This window comes from Apus apus, chromosome 7, assembly GCF_020740795.1.
Source record: "Apus apus isolate bApuApu2 chromosome 7, bApuApu2.pri.cur, whole genome shotgun sequence".
NCBI lineage: Eukaryota > Metazoa > Chordata > Aves > Apodiformes > Apodidae > Apus > Apus apus.
The window spans coordinates 2224008-2251976 of NC_067288.1; the positions used below are offsets into that span (position 1 = coordinate 2224008).

The window sequence follows — 27969 nt, forward strand, 5'->3', positions numbered from 1 at the left end:
GTCCAACCCCAGGTATAAATGGGCACCAGCCAACCTGTAAAACCCATTTTGCTGCTCTGGGTTTCACAGAGAAGGTGCTTGGATAGAGGAGTGCTGAAGGTGGGGGAATCTCCCAGACAGACTCCATCTTTCCAACAGTGGGAAGGCATTTGCAGTGAAGACTTCTAGACAGTTGCTCCCAGCAGAAAGCAAACACCAAACACACACTTTGCCAAAGTTTTACCATCTTATCAGAGGCTGAGCTATCCTATTTTAAGGCAAGAATTCTTCCCAGAGACCCTGGCTGAACATTTTTATTTTCTATTGAATTTATTTTTCTTAACATAATGCATTATGTTTTGGAGTTTATTTAAGAAATCAGAGGAGGGAAAAAACCTTAAAAAATTTAATAATCAACAATTAAACTACCCTGCCAAACTTCAGAAAAGCAGATGTACCTACCCATTATGTCCACAGCACTTTATTTAAAATTAAATACCAAAAAAGATGGAGGCAAATATGTCAGAAAACAGCAACTGCATATAAAACATTTTAAGTCAGATTTAATTTTCCTAGGCTTCTGCTTGAATCACTATTATAATAATATTTTAACAGCCCCCAAACAAATTACTCTCCTAAAGTTATAACTATTGAGAATTTTGAGGTTTCAACTCTGGAAAAAAGTTAGTCAATGCAAATCCCATAAGAATAATGGTGAATCACAGAAATAAGAAGTTATGTGACAGAGTTTGCTGAACTGATATATAGTTACAAAGAATGGTAAACCACCACATTGTATAACTTGATAAAATGAGTGGTAGAACCTATAATGTTCTTTCCACTTCGCTTAATATTTTAATTTCATTGAAATAATCTGTTTATAAAAAAATTAGTTTCACTATTAAAATCACAAATCAAAGTGATACTGTGAAGGCAACACTAGCCATGTTGCTTACCTTGTGTGTTTTCTGCAAACTAACCTCTCCACGTACTGTTTAAAAACAGGAAGCAACATAAACCCACTGTGTTTGTGTGTGTGCACATGCAGCACCAAAGAAAATTTAAAAATAGCAATATTGGCATCCTAAGATTCACATTACTTGACATTTTGTGATTTTAATCAATAAATCATGAAGACATCTCAGGAACCTTTTGGCAGCTGTTTGACAGGCAGAGGTTTGTGAATCTGTTGGTTTGTGTCACTCAGCTGGTGGGATCCATCAACAACCTATTTCACTAAACCATCCTTAAGTTTAATGAAGCAATCATTAAAAATTGGCTGGTGCATGGCATTTCTAGATACAGTTTTCAAATTATCATATTTTTTGTTAAAATACATTTTTTAAACCAGGCAAAAGAGGAACTATGACAATAACACTATCTTTAAAAGTCTCAGCTTGCTTGTTAAGGTTTGGCTAAATATGCCCTCAAATATCCTTCCCACATCACGTAAGCATTTCAATATATTCATAAAATGATCTTGTATAGATGAGTTATAATTAAGGGAAAGCCCTTTCCCAGAAGTACTAGGGAGGTTTTCAAATGTAAAGTTCTGGAAAACTGCAAATGTTCAGGAAACAGGAACAAAACTTGAGAGACTTAAATGATGTTAATTTTGGGGAAAAACAATATTTAAGTAAGTAATTTTATTACCACTTTCTCAAAGATACCTAGGAAAATGTGCTTAAGATTAAGGACAAATACTTGAATGTTTAATTTAATTTAATTTAATTTAATTTAATTTAATTTAATTTAATTTAATTTATCTGTCTTCAATTACTAATTTTGCAGTTTCATTTACTACTGACTATACCAACTAAAACTCCTATTCCAACCTGGGAATACAGCAGAAGAAATTTTGGCTGAACCAGACTACATTTTCTTAATTTAATCATTCCTCCTTCATACAAACAGATATAAATTACTAATTTCCATAGAATTCTGCGTAGACAATATATATATATTTAGAATCTCTACAGAATGTCAAAGTCCCAGTTCTTCACCTCCATGAAGATGTGCCAGGAACAAGACTGGGTTAGTGAAAAGGATCTGGCCACACTCTACTCCATCACTTAGTTGGCTACTGGTAAATTCAAAATGCTTGCAAGTACCCTTACACTGACTTTTCAGAACATAGTCTTTAATTTATAACACACACAATGTGGCTTTAAATTCTCGGAAGAAGATCTGCAACACAAAATCAAGGTCTGTGAGCTGTTTCTCCTAACCTGCTATTTCCTCTTCCACCGGTAGCAACACGAGTGCAGCTCTGCGTGTCGCACGACGTTGCCCTGTGCTGCCCTGAGACATGAGCCACAGATCTGACCATCAGGTCAGTGACCCCATGAGGATGAATTTGCCCTTCTGTGCTGCCCAGGAGAGTGAGGATGGATAAACTTGGGATGCAAGGAAGGTATGATGGGGAAAAGCTACGGTGCTACGGTTACGCTGGCACACCCTTCCAGCACAACACATCACAAGACTCCTCATGCTGGCCTGGCTTATGTCTGTTTCTTTACCATGGAAGCTATACTGCCAGAATCACTCTTTCCTAAATAAAATCTGTGCTCACTATGGAAAAAAAAATTGGGTTTGTGCACAATGAGCTGGCATCCATAAATATGGCAATTATCTTACGTACATCCAGCAGCATCCCTCTGCTCAAAATTCTAACCCTCTTCTACCTGTAAAAACTGCAGACTTACCAAGGTGCTGCTCGTTCTGCCACACAGGACACTCAGCAACGTGGGTAAGTGCAAAACCAAAATCTCCAAGCTTCATCCACCCATGGCCATCCCAAAGGGGATAAAGCCACCCAGAAGGAGTGCTGTTCCACTTGCCCATCATCACAGCTAACGCAGTGGGTAGGTGAGCTGAATTTTTCTGAGGCTGGCATAAAGGTTGCAGATTATGTTTCTCACAACAACATCTATTCTGCCCAGCCGAGGCGTTTACTCGCAAAAACCACAGCGGAGTGAGAAGCTCAGGCATGTAAAACAGAACCTGCTTTTTCATTTTACAAAATACTGGGGTTTTGAAGCATCTTCAGTTCTGGTTAAAGTACAAATTCTTGGTCCTCAAAGAAGTCTCATTTTAAAAAACTTGTCAGCATCACAGTGTCTCCTCCTCTGTGAAAGAGGTATATGTCAAAAGGGATACATGTCAGAAGAGGCATATTTAGCTAATAAAACCTGTCAGGGAATCACATTGTCTCCACAAGTCAATACTCTCTAGTAACAAAAGCATTATTTATATTGTTTTGCCTTTCCCCCCCTTTTTCTCTTTTGATAAATAACATGACGCCATCCAGCAAAGAGAAGCTGCCTGGGTGATGAAGTATGCTGAATTTCCTGGTACTCTCCATCTGGAGGGCCTGACACAAAGCCTGATTAAGTCAAGTGAGCAAGAGCTTAGCGGTTTTGTCTCTGCTCTCCTTAGAGCTCATGACTAAACAATTCAGAAGGATTTGGCAGTCCTGGCCCAGGAGGCCCTCAGCACTCCAGCAGCAGATGGGATGCAGGAGGCCAGTTGCAGGTAACCTGCAGTAATGCTTACACATTCCAGATTCAACCACGCCTCACTAGCACTACACCCAGGTCTACAAGTGCCTGTAGACAGCCACAGCCACCTGCACTTCTACTAGCCATCAGTTTATGATGATTTTTATTTTTTTTTAATCTAACATCCCATAGTGCAGGGACACCCTGGTTCATCCACCCTCCATTTTCTTTTTTTTACACCGATCCTCTATCACACAGAGCACACCCAGTTCTGAGAGCATGCTGCAGAACACGGGGTGCCTTTCAGTGTCACAGTGGTGCAGAACTACAAGACAGGTGTGCACAAGGCATGGAAATAAAGGGAAGGCTGGAATATGGGGTGGGATCGGTAACAGCATCTCTTTATGTGCATCACAGAAATGACATCCTGGTAGGCAAGGCCAGTGACTGAGTGCACCTCTGAGCTGCAGCCAGGTTTAGTTACAGCGCCCAGAGCACGCCCAGCCAGGACTAGGTTCTGACTGCTGGGCTCCCCAACGTTTTGTGGGCTTGAGTCTGCTTTGCACAGCAGTGGAAATGACAAAGGTGTACTTCTCTGTACTCTAACACACCACACTGATTTCAGGCCACCTCACAAACAGCCATCATTTGCCATGATGCATAAAACCACCTTTAACAATTTATTTCCCAGATAATTCTACACGTTTTTTAAACTTTTATACATGACACCAACTGCCTTTTCAAAATCAAACACGGAAACAGCAGAAAACCAAACCACATCAATACAGCTTGAATTTTTGTGAATGCTTAAAACTAACCTTTGATGTCCCAAGTATTTGAAATGCTGAACGTTAATACACTTGCCATCAGTATTTAGAAGTAGACTGGGTGTGCAGCTTATTCGAAATCATAAGGACAATGAACAAAAGCACTCCTGGTTTTAGGAAAGATTTTTTATTATTATTATATTTTTTTTACAAGGCAGCCCTGGTTGTGAACCCTTCAGGCTAGTTAAGGAGGGGAACCAATCCCCATGAGCAGGACTAGCTTCCAGCCCTCCCAAGTAACGAGGAAAATAAAGACTCAGTGCTTTAGAGATGGATTATGAGAAGCCAAAAGGAAAAAAAAACAAACAACAAAGAGGACTTCTTCTCACGTCTCCGTTCAGTGTGAAGAATCCTGGGGGCGGGGGGGGGGGGAAGCAGGCTTGGGAGGGAAGATGGCAAATGAACCGATTTCAAGAAAATGTGGTCTCACCGCGAGCAGCCGAGGCACAAACAGGCGATGCCCCATCCCCAGAAGTTCCAGCACCCGACATGCATACTCATTCACCAGCTTGCTCCTCTCGTCGTGCATGTCCTGGGACTTTTTGACAGGTGGTGTGAGCTTGGCAGCTGGGGTTTTGCAAGGCAGCCCTTCTTCCATGAGCAGCAAGTAGCAGGTATCCCGAGCGGGAAGAACAGGCTCTGGACAGCGATCTCAAGCAGCGCAAGGATCCTTGAAACGGGCTCGTCTACAGCAACGCCCGCGGCTCCCCTCGGGAAGAGAAAAGCATCTTTGCTAGGAACCCAGGAAAAAGAAGACCTGCCGTGCTGCCTCAGCCGGAGTCCGACGTAGATTCGAAAAACAAACCAGAGAAAACATGGATCTAAAAACGTCCCTTAAAAAAGCAGGGAAAATGGCAGAAAAGGAGCGCGGGGGGGGCGGGCGGGGAGCAGGGCAGCGCAGAGACAGCGCTCAGGGCTCGGGGCTGCGTGTGCCAGCCGCGGCAGGAGGAGCGAGGAAGGCAGGGCAGCCGGGGAGCTGCTCAGAGAAAAGGATGAGCTCATTGCCAGCCCAGCGCGGCCACCAGCGCGGCGGCTGCTGCTGGGAAGGGTGGCGAGGGTGGGCAGGGGCTGGGGCTGGGGCGGGCGCCCCGGGGGACGATGCCGTAATAAGAAGCCAATGGAGAGCGGCCGGCCGGCCGAGCTCCCCCTCCCAGGCTGCCTTCAGGCAGTTCAGCAACGAGGGGTTTTGCTGCTGAAGCCCGGGCTCGTGGAGCATCAACCGCAGCCTCCGGCATCCGCGGCCGGGGAGGAAGCAGCCCCCCAGCCGGGAGGGGACGTGTCTGCGACCTGCTCCCGAGTGGCCGCCGTGCAGGGCAGGAGACCCTCCCTCCTGGGTGGGGAGGGGGGGATGGAGCCTGGGGAGGGGGGAATGGAGCCTGAGGAGGGGGGGATGGAGCGGGGAGGGGGGGATGGAGCCTGGGGAGGGGGAGATGGAGCCTGGAGAGGGGGAGATGGAGCCTGGGGAGGGGGGGATGGAGCCTGGGGAGGGGGAGCTGGAGCCTGGGGAGGGGGGGATGGAGCCTGGGGAGGGGTGGATGGAGCCTGAGGAGGGGTGGATGGAGCCTGGGGAGGGGGGGATGGAGCCTGGGGAGGGGGAGATGGAGCCTGGGGAGGGGGGGATGGAGCCTGAGGAGGGGGGGATGGAGCCTGGGGAGGGGGGGATGGAGCGGGGAGGGGGGGATGGAGCCTGGGGAGGGGGGGATGGAGCCTGAGGAGATGGGGATGGAGCCTGGGGAGGGGGGGATGGAGCCTGGGGAGGGGGGGATGGAGCCTGAGGAGGGGGGGATGGAGCCTGAGGAGGGGGGGATGGAGCCTGGGGAGGGGGGGGATGGAGCCTGAGGAGGGGGGGATGGAGCCTGGGGAGGGGGGGATGGAGCCTGAGGAGGGGGAGCTGGAGCCTGGGGAGGGGGGGATGGAGCCTGGGGAGGGGAGAGCAGCGGCTGAGGCGCCATAGCCCGGCTTCTCGGGGCTGAGCGAAGTCACCGAAACACCGGGAACCCGGAGCGCTGCGTTCTCAGGAGGCATTTCTGAACCCGGGGACGATGCCTGGGTGGCTTCTCGACACATTTGTAAGGGGAACGCCAGGATGGCACAGCTCGCAGGGCTCCCCGGGCAGGTGCCTCTGCCATCTGCTCCAGCCCTCTGCCATGGATGACTTCATCCCACAGGGCTGCGTTCTGCAAAGTGTGTGTTCGTGCTGCTTCGTTTTCGAATGGCCTCATCATAAGATGGGCTCCCTGACAGAACAATACACACTTCCCATCAGAGCAGACAGCAATATTCCAACACCCATCTAACACACAGGAAGGTGGCAATTTAAGAGATTGTGAGGAGCTCAGTGGATCTACAAGACACTAATTGCAAACACTTCTGCAAACGTGTATTTAAGCTCTACGCATCATTGAACATGTCAAGACAAAATATTAAAAGTATTCAGTTAAAATACTAATGCCAAGTAAAAATCCATTGCATAGGGTCATGGAATTGAGATAATAAAGATGTTCCTGAACAGTTAAATATGAAAATAAATGTAAGTTACCATGAACAAGCTTAGGTAAGTCCTACAAAGAGCAGAGAAAACTGGAAAAATAAAATGAATTGCCTTCAGACTGACACAGCACCCTCCCTGGACAACCCTTCCAAATACAAATACATTTTCTTGGATGAGGACTTTTTTTAAAAAATAGGACATTATTACCCACACAGATCACCCTGGCTCACGGTGCCATGAAGCAGGTGGGAGAGTGGTTAAAGCAGAACCAGCAGAAGTCAAAGGCCAAAGATGACAGAAGATGACAATGAGCCCTCAACCATCTATCCTCTGGTGATAGTTGAAGTCAACTAAAGCACCTGCAAATTTTGTGCAGTACTGAATAGGCTAGTTAATACAGGTGGTGCTCTGAAAGCTGATTTTAAGTATCTCAGCTTGTGAAACACTGTTTTGCAGATGAAAAGCTCCTGTATGGACTAGTCCACAGAGCAGGGTTTGAAGAGGTGGAGGCTGTGTTTCTGTCTTGGCTCAGATGAGGGTCCTTTTCAAGGGGAGCTAAGCATGACTCTTAAGAAAAAGGGAACCATAATCAACACACATTTAGTTCCACTCTAAGATTATAGTGAAGATTGTGATAGGAACTCTCCCAGACTTTCCAAACTCTCTCAGTTTGCAGTTCCAGAGATTCTGGTTTATTATCTAGCTTGTTATCTCATGTAGAGGCAAACCCTACAATGCTGACCAGTTTTCAGCTTACCAGACTATGTGTTTGTAGGGGAGAAGGGTTCACAGGAAAGGAAGTATCTCTTCACATTTTTTTTGCATTTTCAAAGTCTTTCCATCTAGTTGAAACACACGCTGGAAAGCATAATATTCTCCAAACATTAGGTTCTATCTTTCACATGTGAATGAAAACATTGCTCAAAGCATTAAAAAGGAAGAGGTAAGAGCACTGAACAGTGGGTATTGGGAAGCAAGTTACAGAACTGGATTGAAGCACAGGGGTGGATGGGCTTGAGTCAGTGGTGACTTGAGGGCAAACCAGGGAAGAGAACAGATAATTCCAAGCACCATCCATGTAAAAAAGCTGTCAGTTGTTTCTTGCATAACTCAGGCTTTAATAAGCTCATAGCTAACTCTCATTCTTACAGAAATTCAGGTTTGGTTCAGTTTTGGTAAGGTGTGGCCTTAGGGATTATTAAATAAAGCTTTTAATTCTAGAAAGTTATAAGAGGATCCCATAGCTAGAGGCCAAACCAAAATGAATTCAGGTTAGAAATAAGGTGTACATTTTTGGAATGAGGAAAATTAACTACAGATTGAGCTGCCCAAGAGATGGGGTCTAGTAGCATCACTACGATTTTTACATCAGGTTTGGATGTTTTGTGTAAAAAGAGGCCTCTAATCTGAAAAATTCCAAAGCTTGACAAAAAACTCCTTAATTATCAGCTGAAATCCAATGCTCCGTGTTTTTCAGGATCTCCTTTCACACAGCATAACAGTGAATAGTCATTTAGATTTGCAGTCTGAAACTTTTTATACTTCCTACCATTCTAAAGTACTTCTATATCCTCAATGAACACTCCATCTTATTTTTTTATCCATGTCTGACCAAGAATTATGATTTTTCCTTCATGTAAACTTCACTACTCTTATCTGTGTCATTGGATTATTGTCCTTTTCTCCAGAAGGGCCTGACTGAAATCAACTTATAAAAATGGCCCAAAAGGCTGTAACTTGCACACTAAGTAGAATATCTTAGGGTAAACTCGTGCTTTTATTTCTGTATTGCAGACTGGCTGGGCTTTAAGTTAAATTCTGGTTCTGGCCTGCCTACCCATGAAATGTCAGTCTGCTCACATGGTGCTGATGTAGTTAAGATCTGCCCAGGCATACACAGCTGAGGTCCACTGAACTCAGAAGAACTGAGTCATGGCAAAATTCTCCTAGCAAAAAAAACCCTGTACAGAATCTGACTTGAAATAATCTATATTTTCTGAGTTCTGTAGCTAGATACCAAGGAAGGTGATGGGGAGTCCTTTATAAACCTCATCCTTCAAAAAGCACCACATTAGAAGAGCATATGGAACACTACAGAACAGAAATGAGTGCACAAAGCCTGAACATAAGCGTGTTAGTTTTAGGTGTTCATACTGGTTTAATTCCCAGATAACAGTGTTCTCACTTGCATGTTTAACAAGGCATGACAACTTGCTGTAATAACTGGCAACCTGCCCACTGTGCATAATTTTAAACTGTCGACCTGACGTGAGCACCAGAGATTTCTCCCCCCCTCTGCTTCCTCTGCCTGCCCACATTTTCCCTACGAGAGCAGCCCAGCCTTCTGTGTCCCCCCTTGCCCCAGCCCTTCCTGCAAAAGCACCCCGAGTCTCACCTCCTTTCCTGCACTTTGGGTTGACAAGAATATAAATAATTTTGGATAATGCAGCTCAGTACTGAAAGATCTTCACAAAGATAAATGAAACATTTTCACATTCGCCGTATCAATTGCTAATTGATCAGTACTGCTGCATGGTAGCATCTCTCTCTTCTATGTCAACTGTAATAAAAAAAAAGGGAATGGGATTGCCCTTAACATCTTAGTGGCCAAAATTACTGATTTGAAATCTAAGTAGACTCTAAAACTGGAATAAGAAAAAAGAAACTCTTTCAAGTTTATCCCTATAAAAGGATAATACAAATTCTGCACCAGAACAACTCTGAAAATCCATATGAATGACATCACGCCCACAACAAGAGCTTTACCTCTCACCTCATCAGAAATTAGTCTTTTCTGTTCTCCATGTCTAATCACACCTGTGCAATCTGGATGTAGTGAAGTTCACATCTTTATCATTATTAGAGAGAACACGATAAATTTATTTTCACAGCAGAAGAGCTACCTGCTGGGCTCGTGCTCGTTGGCCTGTTCTAAAATGGCTTGGAAAAGAGGGTAAATGGTGAGGTGACAGTGTCTGCAAATGCTACTAAATTATTCAGGGTTCTAAAGATGGGGGCTTCCAGTAAAGAACAGCAGAGGGACCGTAAGAGCCTTCTGACTGGGCAACAATACAGTAAATGAAAGTCAATGTAGATAGAAGTAAATTGATGCATATGGGGAACAGTATCAATTTTACATATAAATGATAGACTCTGAGCTGACAATTGCTACTCAGGAATGGATCTTGGAGTCAGTGTGGACAGCTCTACGAAAATAACAGCTCCGTCCACCACAGAGGTCAATAAAATAAATCAACTGGTAGGAAACAACAGGAAAGGAATAGAGATCTGAACAGAGAATGTTATTTTTCCACAGTGTAACTCCATAATGTGTTTTCATCTTTGATACTATGCATTATTCTGGTACTGCCATCTCAAAAAGGAGATAATTGAGACAGAAGAGTATGCAGAGAGGGAGTAAGGCTCATCAGAGGCTTCCAAATGAGGAGACAAAGATTATTATGCCTAGAAAACAGGCAGTTCATGAGGCCCTGTTGGAACAAGTTCAGAGTAGGGCCACAAAAATTATCAGAGGGCTGGAGCACCTCTCCTACAGAGACAGGCTGAGAGAGACAGGGTTGGTCAGCCTGTAGAGGAGAAGGCTCTGGGAAGACCTTATAGTGGCCTTCCAGCATCTGAAGGGGCTACAGGCAAGCTGGGGAGGGACTGTTCACAAGGGCCTGTAGTGACAGGACAAGGGGGAATGGCCCTAAAGTAGAGCAGGGGAGACTGAGATTCGCTATCAGGAAGAAGTTCTTCACTATGAGGGTGCAGAAGCACTGGAACAAGTTGCCCAGAGAGGTAGTGGAGGCCTCATTCCTTGAGACATTCAAGGTCAAGCTTAACGGGGCTCTGAGCAACCTGATCTAGTTAAAAAGGTCCCTGCTCTCTGCATGGGGGCCTGGACTAGATGACCTTTAAAGGTCCCTTCCAGCCCCATACACTCTATGACTCTATGATATGGTAGACCTAAAACATTATGAATGACATGGAGAAAGTGAAGAGGTACCAACTGTTCAAAATGCCTTCCAACACTGGCACCAGGTACCTCATCTGACACTCACAGATGCCATGTTCAAAGCAAACAAAATGTAGCACATCTTCACACAACCTGTAATTAACCTGAGAAAATCTCTTTGGCTACTAGTTTATGTGTGTTCAAAAAGTCTACTTCCTTCTCAGAGTCCCTGAGACCTAAATTGCCAGAGAAAAATGGAATATTATTGCCCTGTTATTACAATCTTTCCTGTATATTCACTGTTGGGAACAAGATACTGGGGTAGATAAACCTATAAGTCTGATCTGGAATGACTGTTTTCATGCTTTTGTTTACTCCAATTAGATATTTAAGAAAAAAAATTACCCATGGAATCAGAAGACTTGCTAGTTACATGAGTCATATACAGGATATTGGGGGGGGAATCAGAAGTATATGTAGTCCTGAAAACACCCTTTCCAGTTTCCAATATCTAGAATTTAGGAACAGTAATATGGGGAAGTGTCATTAACACAGAAATCAGGGTTCAGTGCTGCTAAAGAAATGCAGTCCAATGAATTTCATGTTTTCTCTTCTTTCAAGTCTTCTATTCCTTTAAAAAGAAAACACCTCCTTCAAAAGGAATAATTTAGGGTGAATGTTTAGCTCACAGAAATGTAACTGATTTTAGGTGTGAGGAGATCATATGGGCTAAGAAAGTAACTAGGCAGCACAGGATGGATTTTCAGCATGCAAACGAAGGTGGATATTTTAAAATAGAAAACTGATTATATTAGGGCTAGAATATCAATAGTCTGAAAGTTGATTGATTCTGGACGTTTGCAGGTACAGATTTCTCTAAAGATATAATCTCCAGCAAGTTACCAAGTCCTGTTTTTCCTGGTAGGGGGAGTGCATTTGGGCACTGAGGAGGAAATCCTTCAGCCCAGCAAAGCCTACAGTTCAAGCACCTCCTTGATTTAGGAACTAGAAATTAAAACAGTGATCTGAGAGCCTCTTAAAAAGTGAACTTCTTGTCCTCTGCCTAAAATGGAGAAGACCATGAAGAGAGAACAGTTGGTTCTGATTTCCAGTATCAACTTCTTTACTAGAAGCTTCGGAGGTGATCCTGGGATCAGCTACATAAAGAAGCTACAAAAAACTGGTATAAAGGGCAACATCTATTTTGTCGAAGACTGTAATAAGGACACTTCTTTTTTTATCTTGAAAAGGTGACTTAATACACTTACAGAGTGGACTAAATCAGGTCACCTAGGGTCAAAACTGGTTTAGGTTGGAAAAAAATCCTGTATGTCAATTCATCCAACCTCCAGCCTAAAGCAGAGCTCATTTAAAACTTGGTTCAGGCTCCTCACCTCACTGCAAATACAAAGTAAGAGCATTTCCATGCAGAGAGAGCATAAAGTAGCCATTTTATCTCTGGGGATGTGGTCTAACCTCCTTGGCCTACACACTCTCAGTAAGTTACAGCTGTCCTCACAATTTCATCCCCAACCGAAGGACAATTAGTATTTTTCATTATCTGCACTGACAATAAACAAGTTTTACCTAAAATAAGCACCTGTCCAGTCTTCACTGACACCCTCAGAAGTTTAGCTGGTAAAATGATACAAAGTATTACTATCTTATTTCAGTAAGATAAGGAAGAATTCAGTTGTTCAACTGAACTATTCCACTTATACTGCCTGTTTTCATCTGACTGATAAAACCCAGTTCATCATTTGCTGCAATGACTTGAGCCCTTTGACTTTCCCTTGTTTTCTTCCAAGCCTACCTTATTTTTTAAAATCTAATGCCCCAGGCTACATAGTGGGAAGTGATTCCTTCAGAAGCAGGTGGTAAAGGGAGGCATAAGCTCAAGAGATGTCACACCAGCCACTTCAGTTCACACCACAAGCCACACAGCTCCCTGAAGGAATAGCAAGGACCCTCCCATTAAGAGCAGGATCTGAGGTGTACAAAAAAATGGATGAGTGCTCTGGCTATCTTTGGGTGTGTCTCATAAGCATAAATTTTTGAGCTATGCCTTCAACACAGAACAGAATTTCAGATCTGATTTTAAAGTTCTCAGTTGGTACCAGCGGTAATTCAGGACATAAATGATGGAAAGAATCCAAGACAGGTTAGGTCAGGCAATGTCTTGAAAGTGAAAAAAGAAAATGCACAATTCAATATCTGTTCCTTAAGAAGTGACATATAAATGTAAACAGAAGTGCAACATAATTGTATACAAAGTGTGTACTCTTACAGAAGTCCCCATCTCCAGTGGTAAAACAGTATTTGCAGAATCCCCTGGTTAGCTGTATTTCATACAAACATAAGAGAACGACTCAGTCCTCCCAGTTGTCAGATAAAGCAGGCTTTTTAGAAAGAAGGAAATACAACATGAATACAGAAAACATAGTGTGACCTTTCTTAAAGGTCCAGTCATTCACCTCTGAGAAGATTAATACAGAATTAAGGAGATGCAGAAGAGAACTACTAAGAAGCTTTAGAGTTCACGAATACTCAGAATATTGGCTTATTTAGTAAACAATATGATCTATAAATAGTTCAAGGTAATAAGCACCAGTGTGAGTGTTGCTGGAAGAGGTCTATTGAAGAGAAAGGAAAATGCTGATGTAAGACTAAGAGTGATACATTTTAACTGGAATAAGGGAAATGGCCTTCCAGCAACACTGCTGCTGTTCCTCATTTATGAAATGGATGCCACATCACATAATGGCAGAATAGAGCAGAGAAGCATTTCTTTCTCCTGGGAGGTCCTTGTCAGTCTAGATGCAGGCTGATACAGATATAACAAATAACCCTCTTCACTCAAGGTAATTTTGACACCTTTTTTTTTTTTTTTTTTTAAATAATGTAGGGAGCCTCTATATCAACTACTTGAATTGACAGCACCAGCCCCTGTGCCTGCCATTGTCACTGATATCCCTCTCCCTGATCTGCTGGGCACAGACTGACACAAGCAGCACTGAGACTGAACGCGCCAGCAGAAATACCCAGGCACTACTCTGGCTTGTTCCTGCCATGTACAGTTATTACTTGATTAACGTGCAGTGAGGAGCTGAAGAACTGCCAAGCATGGTTAGAAATGCTGCTCCTGTTTGCCTGAGTTCAAGGCCCAACACACAGAAGCCCTGTTTTTAAGATAATATATGTACAGAAGCAGATCTCTAAGAGAACAGTGCACCGGCTGGCAAAGGCAGCTGGAACAAACATGTGACTGTTTCCTACTATTTTCTGTCCATTCCAGCTTGAATATTATATACGTTCCTGATCCAAACTATGGCTTTCCTCTGGCACCAAGCACCTTGTTTTTAACTGTCACAAAGGTGAAAGCAAAGTGTTCACCTGAAGAGCTGTTACAAATCACAGTTCCACGAGGAACTACCAAAAGGACAATTTGGCTCTGAACCTGTTTCCAAAGCCTGTGGTTCATTCCTGCATCACCAGTTAACCTGTTTCCTTCCCTGCCTTTTCAGTAGTTGGCAACTCCATCTAGAGCCTGATTTTTCCACAATCACGTATTTTAATATTTGCCTTAGTTTGCTAATTGCAGAATAAAACACATATTTCTTTGGTTTTGCTCAGGTAGCAAGATCAGAAACAGAAGATTAAGGAAGTAATTACTGAAATAATAAAATGTAAAACAAAGCTTGTTACTGATTTTTTTTTTTTCTTAGCATGTGTGAAGATTTTGGTGTTTACTTTGTAAGTTCCAAAAAAGAAACTAACTAGTTGGTAACAAAAGGGATAGGAAAGTATGCTGACACTGGAGGGGTATATTTCCCTCTGTTATTCTCAATTAATTGTTATTCTCACTTAATTGGGATTTGTAACATGAAAATATCCATGTTGTCTGTGGAGTTGTTCTAAACCACAGTTTTCTCTGCTGCCTTTTGTCAACACTAGGGCTCTTCTCACGGCACAGCGCTTCACTCTGTTTTCTGATGCTCAGAGGGATTTTACCTCCTCTCAGCTCAGCTGAGTCACCACATGATACCATCAAACCGGGACACGCTGCCACCAGCTGGGGAGATGACAGAGGAGCACGCCGGGGAGAACACAGAAAGCACTGACATGCATTTGGAAGCAGAACACTTGGATGCTAGAAAACAAAAGACTGTGCTTCTCCTTCTGTAAGAAATCAGAATAATCCCCTGTGACAAATCACAGCCTCTGTAGCTAAAGAGCTTTACTCCTCTTGCTGCTCATTGCTCCAATCATCCTCAAAGTGTGTGAGAAGGAAAGGATTCCCCTTGTGTCTCCAAGGAGTACAGCATCAAGATGTCAGGGCTAATGAGTCACAGAAGCAGCACTGTAATTTCCAAACGAAAAAGCATTCCCTCTGGATACCAGCAATTGCTTTAACATTGAGAAACTGCAGGTAGCAAACGGGAGCTCAGGACAGGAGATTCTCTTTCTGTTGCTGTTCAATGAGGGATTGTGAGACTCCACAAAGAAATGCACAGTAAAGATTCCTAATTTTCCACTGATGAAGGATTTCCTCCTCTAAAAATAATCCAAAATATTTTGAATGAGAAAATCATTGGTCCAGTTTAACAACAAACAAATCCTTTGGAGTTGCTGTGATTCCCTTCAGGGTCAGAGACAAACAAGACCTGAGAAACACACCGTTTCTAACCTGCTCGTTCCACAGCATGTACATTCATCTTCTGTAACTTAAAAAGACCAGTACACTGAACCACTTTGTTTCTCATTATTAGGAGAGATTATGAACACATTTGAATAGGAAAAAAAATTACTTCAGGTCTCAGAGTACAAAATGATTTTCTTCCCTAACAGAACAGCAATGCCTGCTGAAAGCAAATCACACGCTAGTTTGATTGGATGTAACATCAGCTACACCTTGGTACTGCCATGGAACTGTGCTCTTCTGTGAGTGTTTCTGACTTAGCATCTTATCTTACTTACCTGTATTACCTTTACACTTGTTTTTGTCAGGATATCACTTCCCTTACCATTTAAAGCCTCCTACTGCCAGAACAGGCAGATACAACATACTGCATATATATACAAACCACTGCTATAAGCAACATGAAACCCCAGCTCTTAAAACTAATAAACTCTGAAAATAGGTATAGAAAGCCTGACAAAATACTTTATTGAATTTTCTTCTTCTGGAACAGCCAAAGAGAAATGTTCAATAGGATAAGCAGCAGCATGTTGTGGAACACATATAAAAAATGAAAAGACTGAGCACTTTCTGTTAAAAGAAATCAGCTTAATCATTCAACGCAAAAAAACCACAACCCATCCTATTTGCAGCATGACATCTGTGAGTGAAGGATTTTAGTCCTTTCCAACCTTTATCACACGTTTTACAACTCACCTCACCACAACCATTCCCACTAGCAGCAGCAGGAAACATTAGGAAAACAGGGCACTGGGTGTATATACCCTTTGTCTCAGAGCCATCCTTCGTAACTGAACTAAATTCTCCTTTTCTGAAATTCTTGCCAGCCAGTTTCAGCTCAGGGCAAGTACTCCTCCTTTTCTTTCTTCTTCAGTACTAAGATCCATAAGCTGGTCCCTCTTTCCAGAACCTGATCCCACTACCACAGCAGCACCCCTGTTGAGTGTTGCTGGGACGCTTCCTTTCACCTCTTTACTATCATGCCATATCCTCTTAAGATTTCCCTTTAGCCATATTGGCCTAAAAAACCCATAAAACTAACAAGCTCCCATAGCTGCAAATAAAATACAAAACAGGAAGAAAAGGGCACACACTTCCCTCCTTCCTTCTTACAAATTTAGATTTGTGTAGGAGCATGTCCCTGGAAACATGCATTAAACAAATGCCCTGTGTGTAGGTGATGCTGTTTAATACATACACTCATTTAGAAAGTCACAATGCCATGTGACACATGAACTGTCTTAGTGTAAAGCACAAGTAATTGTGAACACTTGCATACCATCATGATTCATACTACCTCATACCTACCCCACAGTACTTCATGGAAGTTACCCTACCTCAAGTGAAAATACACGTGGTTGGACATTTCCAATTGCTCTGTTAACAGCAGCAGCATCCCTATGTCCCTGTGTGAAGCACTTTTGCTGTAGGACCTTGTGCCATAGAAATTGAGTCTCTGAGAATTCCTCTTTATTTATTCAACTAGTAGCTGTTTCTCCTTCCTAGGTAAATTATAAGGAGTTGGGAAAACACCCTGAGGACTAAGGAGTGACAGGCTGTTCTGAGCTTTAGCCTAAATTATCTGATGGGATTATCATCTGAACTCAAAGGTAGCATTTCCAAGTCCCCACTGCATGCCTGGACACGGACTGGATTTAAACTAGTGCCAACTTGTGCAGCTTAACATAAGGCAACTCTGAGCTTTCTCACTGGCATTAAAAGGGCCAGTGGTTTACCTGTAGGTAAATTCTGTGTCAAAGGCACCAGTAGAAGTGCCCGTATCAGAAAAGACTTCCATTCCTCTCTTACCTTTACAAATGCAGCTGATATCAAACAATATTAAATCACCTGTTTGTTGAATATTTATATTAAAGAAGCCAGCTATAAAATAATTATGTTGTGAATGAGTAAGAATTGTTTTCTTAATACCAATTACAACAGACATTTAAACCCTCTGACTGGACTCCCAGTTTCAGGAAATTTATGTCAGGATTAACTTCAATATAAACCAAATCCACTGTAAGTGCAGTTTTGAAGACATTTGTATCCAAATGGATGACATTTCTCCTCTGTTCCCTCTTCCAGAGGTCTCACAATTATTGCTCCTTTAGACATAAGCTAAGAAAATATTCCTCACAGTTTAAAAAAAAAATCACAAAGCCAGACTTTCTAATCAATGACTTACCTTTAAGAGAGCCAAGGCTACATGGAAGATGATGTTCATACCCTGAAAATAAGAAGAAAAATACTTTTATCAGTCTCAACATACAAATCTCTCTTCTCTATTGCTTATCACTATGTAGCATCATGAGTAGATGCTGCAAAACTCCTGGGAATGCCTCTCTTTTCCCTGCTACACTTCAAAGTTCATCATTAAATCCCTGAGGTGCAGCTTGCCAGCTCCAGGCTGGGGAAGATGACAGCTCTTTAGAGCTTTTGGAATCTTGCTGTTCAATTTACCAGGTGCTGTGGATGTGACAGGACACCCCTCCATCATTTCAGTACCTGACAATGCTGGTTTTCATGAGCAGTGCAGAATATTCTAACAAGCAAGGTATCAAGAAAATGTAATAAATACGCTAGTTGAAAGGATTTTTGCCAAGGAACTGAGCTTAGCTATGATTAACCAGCTACAATCTTTCGTGCTTAAACTTTAAAAAAACCCCAAAAGAATAAAAAAATCCCCACGAGTACAAAATACACCTTTTTTCTGTCATCAGGCAAAAATCAAGTGTCTTTCATAGGTATGCAAATTGATGTCTGCATCAAATACAGAAATCCATGCAAGGAATAATATGACAATGTTGGATTATTTAAAAATCAAAGAAAGTAAAAAGCTCTCCACTGACTGACTGCAGAGGGGTGAAACAGGCTACATTTCCACTTATATTTTATGTAAAAATGTCAAATATTCTTCCTCCACTTTTCTTTAACTTCTTTTCACTTTTGTCAGTCACGACTGTAAGATTTTCCTGGGGAAGGGGGACCAGACACCCTGACTGAGGCTCCTTTGGAGCTGCCTCACTGAAGCTACTCCTGGGGTCCTGCCTGGAAAACTACCCAGGGGCAGCTCAGGACAGTGGACACCAGGGGACAGCCATGCTGGCAGTGCCCACGCTGCCTCTGCTGATGGGAAAGGCTCTCCCCTCTGTGCCCTACATATCTTGATTATTTAAGATTATAAATAGCTTTATGTCCATCCAAATGTGAAAAAATACCATATGCATTTCTCCTGTGCTGTACTCCATACTCTATGTGTTCAGGCTGTTTTCCTGGATTGTATTTTACAGATCTTCTTGCCTTCTTGTTTAATGGCATGAGTAATCCTTCCTTATCATCTCTTTCAGAGCTGATATCTAAAAAGGTCTGAAGAGATCTGCACACAAGTAATACTGTCACTGCAATAGATATTGTTGTGGGTAAAACCAGGAGCTTTTATAAGGGAAACGTCTCCAAGAAATTTCTGCTTCTGTAAGTATTTTTCCAAGCCTCTTCCTGAAAGCCTGAGACTGTATTTTTGTAAACAAAAATCTGCTTTTACAAAAATCTGCTGAGACTTTTCAGAGACATTCTTGTGAAGAAATTCAGTGGTTGTTTTTTTTTTCTCATGGACTGTGTGGTGCCTTGAAGGGATGTTACCATTAATGAGTCTTGGAAACACTATGACATGAGACATAATGAATATTGCAACACTCAGTGAATTACTTTGCAATTTGATGCATCATTATGATAACAAATAGTTTTTCCACTAGAGGTCACAATTGTAGCAGGAGTGAACCTTGCTTCCTTAACAAGAAATGCTCCTTCCAAATGGAATAACAAAAATTTCAAGTAACCTTTGCTTTTCAGACTTCTTTTTAATAGAAAAAAGGTCTGGCTGTGAACTTTAGACATGACTCTGGTAATACCAGAGCATCAGCATCAGCACATAAAGTTCATCATACTCTCACTGGATGGAGCTTGGAGCAGCCTGGTCTAGTGGGAGGTGTCCCTGCCCATGCAGGGGGGTTGGAACCAGATTATCTTTAAGGTCCCTTCCAACTCAAACCATTCTATGATTCATTTTACTCTAATCTGAAGTCAACAGTTCATTCCACACAGACATGACATTAACAACTTTCATTTCCTCACAGGATTTCATATGAACATATCTATAAACGTGAGGCATAACTACAAGCCATCACAAACACTGTGTTTTCTTCTTTTTATGAGTAGGAGCATCATGTCTAACTGTTTGATTACTAAGGAATCAGTGTCTTGTATATTTTCTGGCCCAACACTCTCCATTCCCCCAAAGAAAAAAAACAAACTACAAACAAACAACAAACCCAAACAAACCGAAAGCCCTCAGAAGGAAACCAAACCAGCTTTCATTTATTTTCTAAATATTTTTTCCTGATCTGCCTGAAACTCACATTGCTCTGGAATGCAAACTAATCAAAATCTCTCCTGATCTTCACCTTATATGCTCCCTCTTCACATGGATAGATGATGCAGCAGAAATAGGTTTCCTCCTGCCTTGAGACCCCCAGCCCTTTTTCTAGCCCCACCAGGTAAGGGGCAGCTCGTAGGCTCCCTCATGTTACCTGAGATAACCCATTTGACACACAAGCACCCTCAAAAGAACTTAATACAGCTGTGCTGAGTGGCACTCCACTAGTTCTGACTATGGAGACCAACCTGTACCCTCCTCTTTCCTCCAAGAGAGAGGTAACTCCCAAATCAAGGCACTATTTTAGACCTCAGGCCTCGATTGCTGCAGTTTCATGCTGACCAGCTTGGACTTGCTGGACCTGAAGGACTTGTACATCCCCTGAGTGAACTGGAGGTGGCATCTGGCATTCACTCTGAGGCTTCTACTCATGGTTGAGATTTACAGCCAGATGCTTTAGATTTCAAATGCAATGCCTTACCCACCCATTTTGACAACACATTTTATAACCACTGATCCACATACTTGAGTTATTTTTTCCTAATGCATGCAAGACTCTTTTGACATAGCCAAGTTTAATGATTCTCATTATGAAAAAGAAGGCTCAGTTCATTCTTCCACAATCTCTTATTTAAAATCCTAAGTTCATTTACTATACATTGATTTATAAGACTCAGCTTAAACTTCTCCATCTATTTTAGAAGAACCAAAAATACCAATGTGCACCAGACATATAAATCATTGCTAGCAATATCCCTCTAGCAATTTCATAATGGAAACATGAAAGTACCCACAAATCATCCACAGGGGGAAAGAGAAGGGAGCCCCTATGAAATAAGCTCTGGGTAATTACTTTTTAGAATCAAAGGTCATATTGTTTAACAAGGCATTTGGAAATAAATGCTTTCACATCACACAGACCTCCTCTTAATATTTAAAAGTCTGCAAATGTGAAAGTTGTTCATAATTACCTGAACACTTGTGGGTTTTAATATACAACAGCCAAAACGAGAAATATGCACCATCACTAAGCAAGCAGTGCTCTGAGGGCACAGCAATGGTTAGCTGCTTATCATCCTGTCAGACCCAGTCTCAGTTCTGCCACCAGTGCCTTGCTTCTCAGCCTGAGAGGCTTCCCCGCTCCCGCAGACACGCAGGAGGAGTGTGCAGCCCCTGCAGCCTGCAGATATTAAGCCCACAGGCAAAGATCCCAGAAATGAAGCATGTGGATATCCTGCTCCAAGGAGCTCCTAAGCAGCCTTCTGCAGAGGGCCAGATGCTTCCATGACAGCCTTAGAGGCTTATCTGCCTAGTTAAGCATCTGCACGGTCACTTCGTTTTCCAACAGGTGTTATTTAGGAACTCTCTTAAGCTTGTGCAGAGGCCTAGAGCATTGTAACAGATCTCATTAAGTTCAGGAGTTCTGGAGAAGCAACGAGCCCATCTCAGAGCAGACAAATCTTGACTATCCTGCAATCAAGACAGCAAGAGAAAGGTCAGGAAAGGGAAAATCTTAGAGTCTGTGCTATTGTACAGCCTCCTCGTGGCTCCTGCTGACTGCCACACTGACCACACTCTGCTTTACCAAGACTTCCAGAGAACACCAGTTGCTCAAGAAGAAAGAGTATGGTTTTACAGAAGAAGCTACCCTTCCTACCTTCTGGGATGAACACTCAGCAGCAAGCAGGCCACCTTGAGTTAACTCTCAAAGATTGCCCTTCACAGAAGCATCCACTCAAATTACATGTCAGAAGATGGTAATTTCCAACAGAACTTGTAGGTAGCATTCTCATGGGCAAAACAGTGAAACTCTATCTCATCAGACTGTAAAAATGAAACACTTCAACTGGAAATAATACATGTGCACTGAAATTAAGGCTGGCTTAAAATACGTAGAAACCTTATATCAGCTCTCCTCTAGTGAGAGATTTTCACAGTCCCTTTACTCTGTTTGAGGCCAGGATTCCTTCTGCAGATAGAACTCTTTGAGGAGTCCCTAGTTTGAGATCCTCTGCACTTTGAAACAAGATGACTTTCAAAAAGCCTAGAAAAGAAGATTGGGAACAAAGAGCAGAGAATGGTAAAGATCTGATTTTGTAGGATCCAGCTTGCATTCAACGACATCTCTGTGACAGAAAGGATGCCATGGCTTCCTTTAGAAGGGAGGAGGCCTATCTGTCCATTTGAACAGCAAAATCTACCCAGAGACCAGAAAAAAGGGACTTAAGGGAGCAGCAAACTAGCACTGGCTACTGGCAAAGCTCAACAGCATCGCATGGGGCTGGCAGAAGAGTTAGCCCAAACAATTTAATCATGTACTATCTGGACAACATCTGCAAAGGTGCGACTTTGGAATTTATCTCTTGTTTTAAACCTTTTCTTCAATGACACAAGCCTTGTGAGAAGGGAGGTGATATTAAATACCAGCATCTCGCCCTCTCCAACTCAGAACACGTGACAGATCTTCCTCTGGTTATGGGGCAACACCCTCTGCGTCATTTTCAGAAATAAAAGGAAGTTAATATCTTCAAAAAACACATGCAATTAATTTAATAGTGGGCTCCTTATCTGTGGTTTTGCTCCTAGATATGCATGAACTGCAGGAGGAAACAGTGCAGATACTGAGACACTGCTCTCTGAAGTTCAGCACTAGTAAAGATACACGTGAAAGTCAACTGAGCACCTCCATAAGGCCTGAGAAGATTCAAGATCCATATGACATGCCATCAGGAGAACCAGTTCATTGGTCCCAGCTTTCTAATAAGTGATTTTTCCCTTTTTCATAAAAGAGAGAATAGCTATTCAACTGAAGTTAATTTGACATTGTTTCGTAATTCGAAAGTGTTTCATAATTATGTGTTCAGCTGCACACTCTTTCAAAGGAGCTGCAGAGGGTAATTGGGGTTACAAACTCCAAAGGAGAATTAAAATTCTATTTATGTTTTGGATTGCTGCCAGAAAAATATTTGTTTGGCAACTCTAGTGTGTTGAGAGCACACAAGAAACTTGAGGAATGTCACAAACGTATTTATTTTGCTGACAACATAAATATATGGTCTGAAGCTCAAATTTCTCTCTGTAAGTAATGCAGACTTGCAGCCTGCTCTGCAGGGATATGCATTTTAATTAGCATCTTCTGCTCAGATACAGTCTGTATACCTTGTACATTCTAGTTCAATGACAAGACAACTAAGGAAAAGAAAGGTTAATTCTCATTCAAATAAGGCACAAGATAAAATAGCAAGCTTTGTACAAGCAACAGATACTTCTTTCTGATGAAACAGTCCTGTCAGAGAGAGGAAAAGAAAGAAAAAAACAATTCCAGAGAGATGTTACTGCTAATGCATGGGGTACAGGCAACTTGTTAGATTGGCTTCCCCCAGTCACTCCATTGACATTGCCTACCAGAACTCCCAACAGGAAAGGCAGTATCAGAAGAAAAAAGGGAAGAAAAATGAGAAATCTCCATCCTGATACTAGGATGCTGTGAATAATACACAAACCAAACTAAAACCAGTTGACTGAATTATTAGATAAGCAGCTACCAAGAAGATGGTAAACATGGAACCATGGGATTCAGTATTTACTGTGTCACTTTTCTATATTTTGCAGAAAAAAACCCATGAAAAGGCCATAACAAATACAACACAACCTTGAACCTGTACTAGTATGATTTCACATGGAAGCTAGTTTGTTTAGTTGTTTTTAACAGAAATGAAGGGGATTTGGAAGTGCTAGTGAATATTTACCTGGTTTGGGTGATTTTCATGTAATTTGCTGCTGAGATTTTGCTATGGCTGAATGAAAGTAACAAGTGCTATGAGATCAGCATTTTTTTCTCTCCAGCTTCTGCAACTGTTTTCAAAGAATAAAAATTACAGCCTCAGAATTTTAAGTCATGTATTAAACTGCTCCCTGACATCTGGTATTTCTGCAGTGGCATGTTCCTAACCCACAGACAGCTGGTTATGGGCCAGCAGCACGCCTGCTCCATTTGCTTCCCCAAGCACACTAACAATACTCTTCTGGCTTTCAGAGGTTTAAATCACAGGGGTTCTAGACATTACTTCCCCACTTGCCAAACCTGATTAATATGGGGACAAAGAAGGGGGCCTGAATCCACACTAGGCATCAAGGGCCTTACCACAAGACCTACAGTGAGAACAGAAAAAGTCCTCATATCTCTGTAGGTAAGACAGATCCTCCAACTGTCATATGGAAACAGAGAATGGATGCTAGATATGCTCAGAGGAGCAGTAACCTTCCAGACCCCAGTCTTCCTGAGAGGAGACAAAATGAGGGGTTCAGAACATCTCTTGACAGAGAGCTGTCTCCTTCCCCCTCTACACGTAGCCACACAAAAGGAAGAAAAATGCATGTCTGTCTTAAATCAATGTCCTGTTTCCCTGCACTCCATGGGATCTCCTTCCCAGTGCTCATTCTTCATCTTCTCCCTTTCTCTGCCACAACACAGCCCTTGCCTTTCTACACCCTGACATTAATTTTCCCTTCCCTCCAACCACTGGAATGAGAGGTTCACATCATGATTTTGTGTACTTAGGAAACTCAGTATGGCCTCAGATTCCAAGCACTGAGCAAAGGGAATCATTCTGGCAGAGGCAGACTGCACCACCCTCTTTTTTTTTTTTAAAAAAATAAAGAGTCCCCAAATTAGCTTCACTTCCTGGATTTGTTCACAGAATATCACTCTCCCATTTGTGATACTTCAGTTATTTCTGAAGTGCTTCTGAGGACTGCCAAGACTGCTTAGAACCTGCTGCTATTCAAATACAGCAGATGGCACTGGTGTTAAGTAAGCACTACGGAAATTTACTGTGTTCCTGAAGAAATCAACCAAGTGAACATCAACTAGTAAGTGGCTAAAATATTTCAGTTGCAATGGGGAAAGTAACTCAGAGACATACTGTGGCATGGCATCAGATGTCTCTTCCCTCTAGGGCACAACCTGGGTGATTCCAACAGGTTCCTCATCTTCAGCAACTTCTCACCTGCATCTTAGAACATTTTCTGAAACAGAAGCAGCCTCAACATTTTAGGACCACAACATTTACCAACATCACTGAAAATGTACCTTCTGTTCACAGAAGTTATCCTGAATTGCAGATTGTTGAGAGACTATTTTTTTTTTTGCTCATGCAGAGTATTTATCACTTTGTTATTTTGGGGTTAAACAAGCTGCAGCTATGAATGGAAGACACATAAACTATGGATGTTCACAGGAACAGCTGGACAACATAGTGTGAAGGGTAATGTTGAACCCTGTGGCTCTCCAAGAACCTCTTTGATGTACTCTATTAAAATACTCTGCTCCTCAGTCTAGGCTTGAATTCTTATAAATTCTATGTAGCTTTAGAAGTGAAAAGAATGTCTGGTACTACCCTGTGCCTGTGGTAACACAGAATAGTGTACTACATACCTCCAGTACTTCTGCTGTTGATTCAAACTTTGTATCCAAACACCTCATACTTCTTATGACCTTCAGTTCAAAAATAACTTGAAAATCCTTGTCATTATTATCTAAATGTTTCAAACACACATACACAAAAACCTGAAGAGGTGGGCCGTCCTCCACAGATCCTCACCCATCCAACACAATCAGATACTGCATCCTTTTCCCTTCATTTTTATTTTAATTTCTGTTTTAGTACTGAAAATGCCCACAGTAGAATACAGCTGCATTCGTCAGATAAATTGCGCTAAAATTACTTTTATCAGTGATTTAAATAACTCATCTAAATACATAAAAGAAAAACATTCAGGGCCAGAAAACCTGAGCTAATCCCACTGCAGACCTCAAGCTCTTGCAACAAAAGAGATGATAATGCCTGACATGCCAACAGATGGTTGAATGTAGCAAACCAGCATTTCCACTGGACACGTATGTTCAAATTCTAGTCTTCCACCCAGAGTTTGAGACAACCTATCCTCTTTCTTCTGAAATTATCTCAATGCTAGCAGTCTGAGAAAGAAATCCTTTCCAGTCTCTGTGCATCAACTAGCAGTGGCTGACAGACTTCAGAAAGAGAAGCAGCTCTCTAGCAAGCAGAACGAACAGAAGGAGCAAGGGAGAGGAGGAAAGACACAGTCTAAATGCCAAAGTCTAACTGCCTCTGTTCAAAAGAAGGAAAACAAGCACACACACCCTCCAGCCTTCTCCAACATGTATGATGTTGCCTTTACTTTGGTAAACAGTACTGAAATAATGCAGGCAGTTTCTATACCTGCACAGAATTTAAGCCTAGCTTTTAAAACATCGTGACTGGAAGAGATTTTATTTCTAGCAAGCCCAGTCTGCTCTTTTGTAAGATTTATTAAGCCATTCTTAACCAGGTGGGTTAACAAAAGCAGACAACGTGTCAGTCGCAGGCAATTCCAAGCAGTTCAGTTTTTTTTCCCCTATAGATCTGCAGAAGATAAACAACTGCACACAGGATTTGATTTAATTCACATTTCATCTGAGCGTAGATTTACAGAGGAAGTGGGCTTGTTCCTGACTCAAATCTGGAGGAAGTTTAATAAATTAAAATGTTAATCTGTTCTTTCTCAACTGTCGAAGGCATCACAGAAGCATCTGACAGTGACAGATAAAAAATATCAGGCTATTATGGTACCTACGACTCAGTGAGGACTAACACAGAGGCTGCCTGATCGTCTGAGCGATACCACACGACGAGTGTTTCCTGGCACATCCCTTCTTCAGCAAGACACACACAAGACAGAAATCAAATCTGCAGCACCAATGGTTAGAACGAAATAATGAAAATCTTAGAAGGATGATGTAGCAGTGCTCCCAGGAACCACATCTACACAACATGCTGCCACATTGCTACTATCACCAGGTGCTCGTTTAGCAGCACCAAGTCACTTACATGTTAAAATAAACACCCATCAGCCTTCATTTTCACAGTGAGTTTCTCAGAACTGATTATAAAAGTTACTTTATACAAAGTTCTGAAAGCTGATAAATAAAGGCCAAGGAATGATGGTATCTAGCTTTCAATTCCCACGTCTTCCCCTGCACTGCTGCTATGGCCCTGTGAATGGCAGTTTCACTTCGTTCCCACCAGCTATATGAGAAAACATTACATTATTTCATATTCAAAACTGATAGATAACCAGTTGCATCCCTTTCTATTCAGCCTTGATCACAGAATGGCAGCTTAGTAATAAAACTATTAATTTTTGTAACAAGACTATGTAATTATCTGTACCAGCCCAGAAAAGGCAGCATGTAGTAATGAGTTTTACATACTCCATAAAAGGAGAGAAGCACAGGCCTGAAGTATATTATATCCTCAAGAATTGCACACAAAAACAGCCAGATAAACTTAAAATGGAGGTTGCCAATAGTGTCTCAAAATTCTAGGTTAATAATGGAATGACAACTTGAGCTCTGAACCTCAGTAATGTTTGTGTTCACAACTGGTTCAAGTGTTTTCAAGGAGAAAAAAGATAATTACAATTTTAAAAATGCTTATAAACTTTCTGCCAACTGGTTTGGGTTGGTTTTTGTTTGTTGTTGTTTTTTTTTTTCTCTTCTATATGCCTAATTAAGGTCACTTATTTAGCACTTCTAAAACACATCTTCATTTTAAATTGTAAATTCTGAAATGCAAAATGAAGTTAAAGCCAACCCTTTGATATTCTACAGCATGAGCCAGATGCAGCTGTTGCTCTGGGGGCAGCTCTAAGAGACACACACTTCACCTCAATCAGTTGCTATTTCTGACTTCAAATAGACAACAGAAAATGGAACCAAAGACAGCAAAACAGAGCAGGCTCAAATGTGTTCTATAACATAATGTCATAATGACAGATAAGCCTGACATGGCTGAATTTCATCAAGAAAGTTGTTCTTCAGTGAAACAAAACCAGCAAAAGGAGAGGAGACAAAGGAAGCCATCAAAACAGGTGCCTAAAAGGAACGTCGTAGAAAGACCTTCAGCTGATGCTGATATGATAAATTTATCTTTGTAGCCAGGCTCAAAAACACAGTTTGCACTAATCACATGAAAACTTCCGACTGGATCAGGTCTGTGTTTTTATTACAGACAGTCTAAAT

General features: G+C 42.0%; 1 protein-coding gene across 8 annotated transcripts in view; it reads right to left on the reverse strand.

The window, feature by feature from the left end:
• RABGAP1L (RAB GTPase activating protein 1 like) overlaps positions 1–27969 on the reverse strand; it is a 246130-nt gene that overhangs the window by 63876 nt on the left and 154285 nt on the right. For 7 of the 8 annotated variants that reach the window (XM_051624379.1, XM_051624380.1, XM_051624383.1 and 4 more), the window contains one exon: positions 17640–17681. In XM_051624379.1, the coding sequence (XP_051480339.1) occupies positions 17640–17681 (42 nt within the window). Of the gene's footprint in view, positions 1–4736; positions 5350–17639; positions 17682–27969 lie in introns of those variants that run through there. The other variant, XM_051624385.1, reaches the window with a different exon arrangement.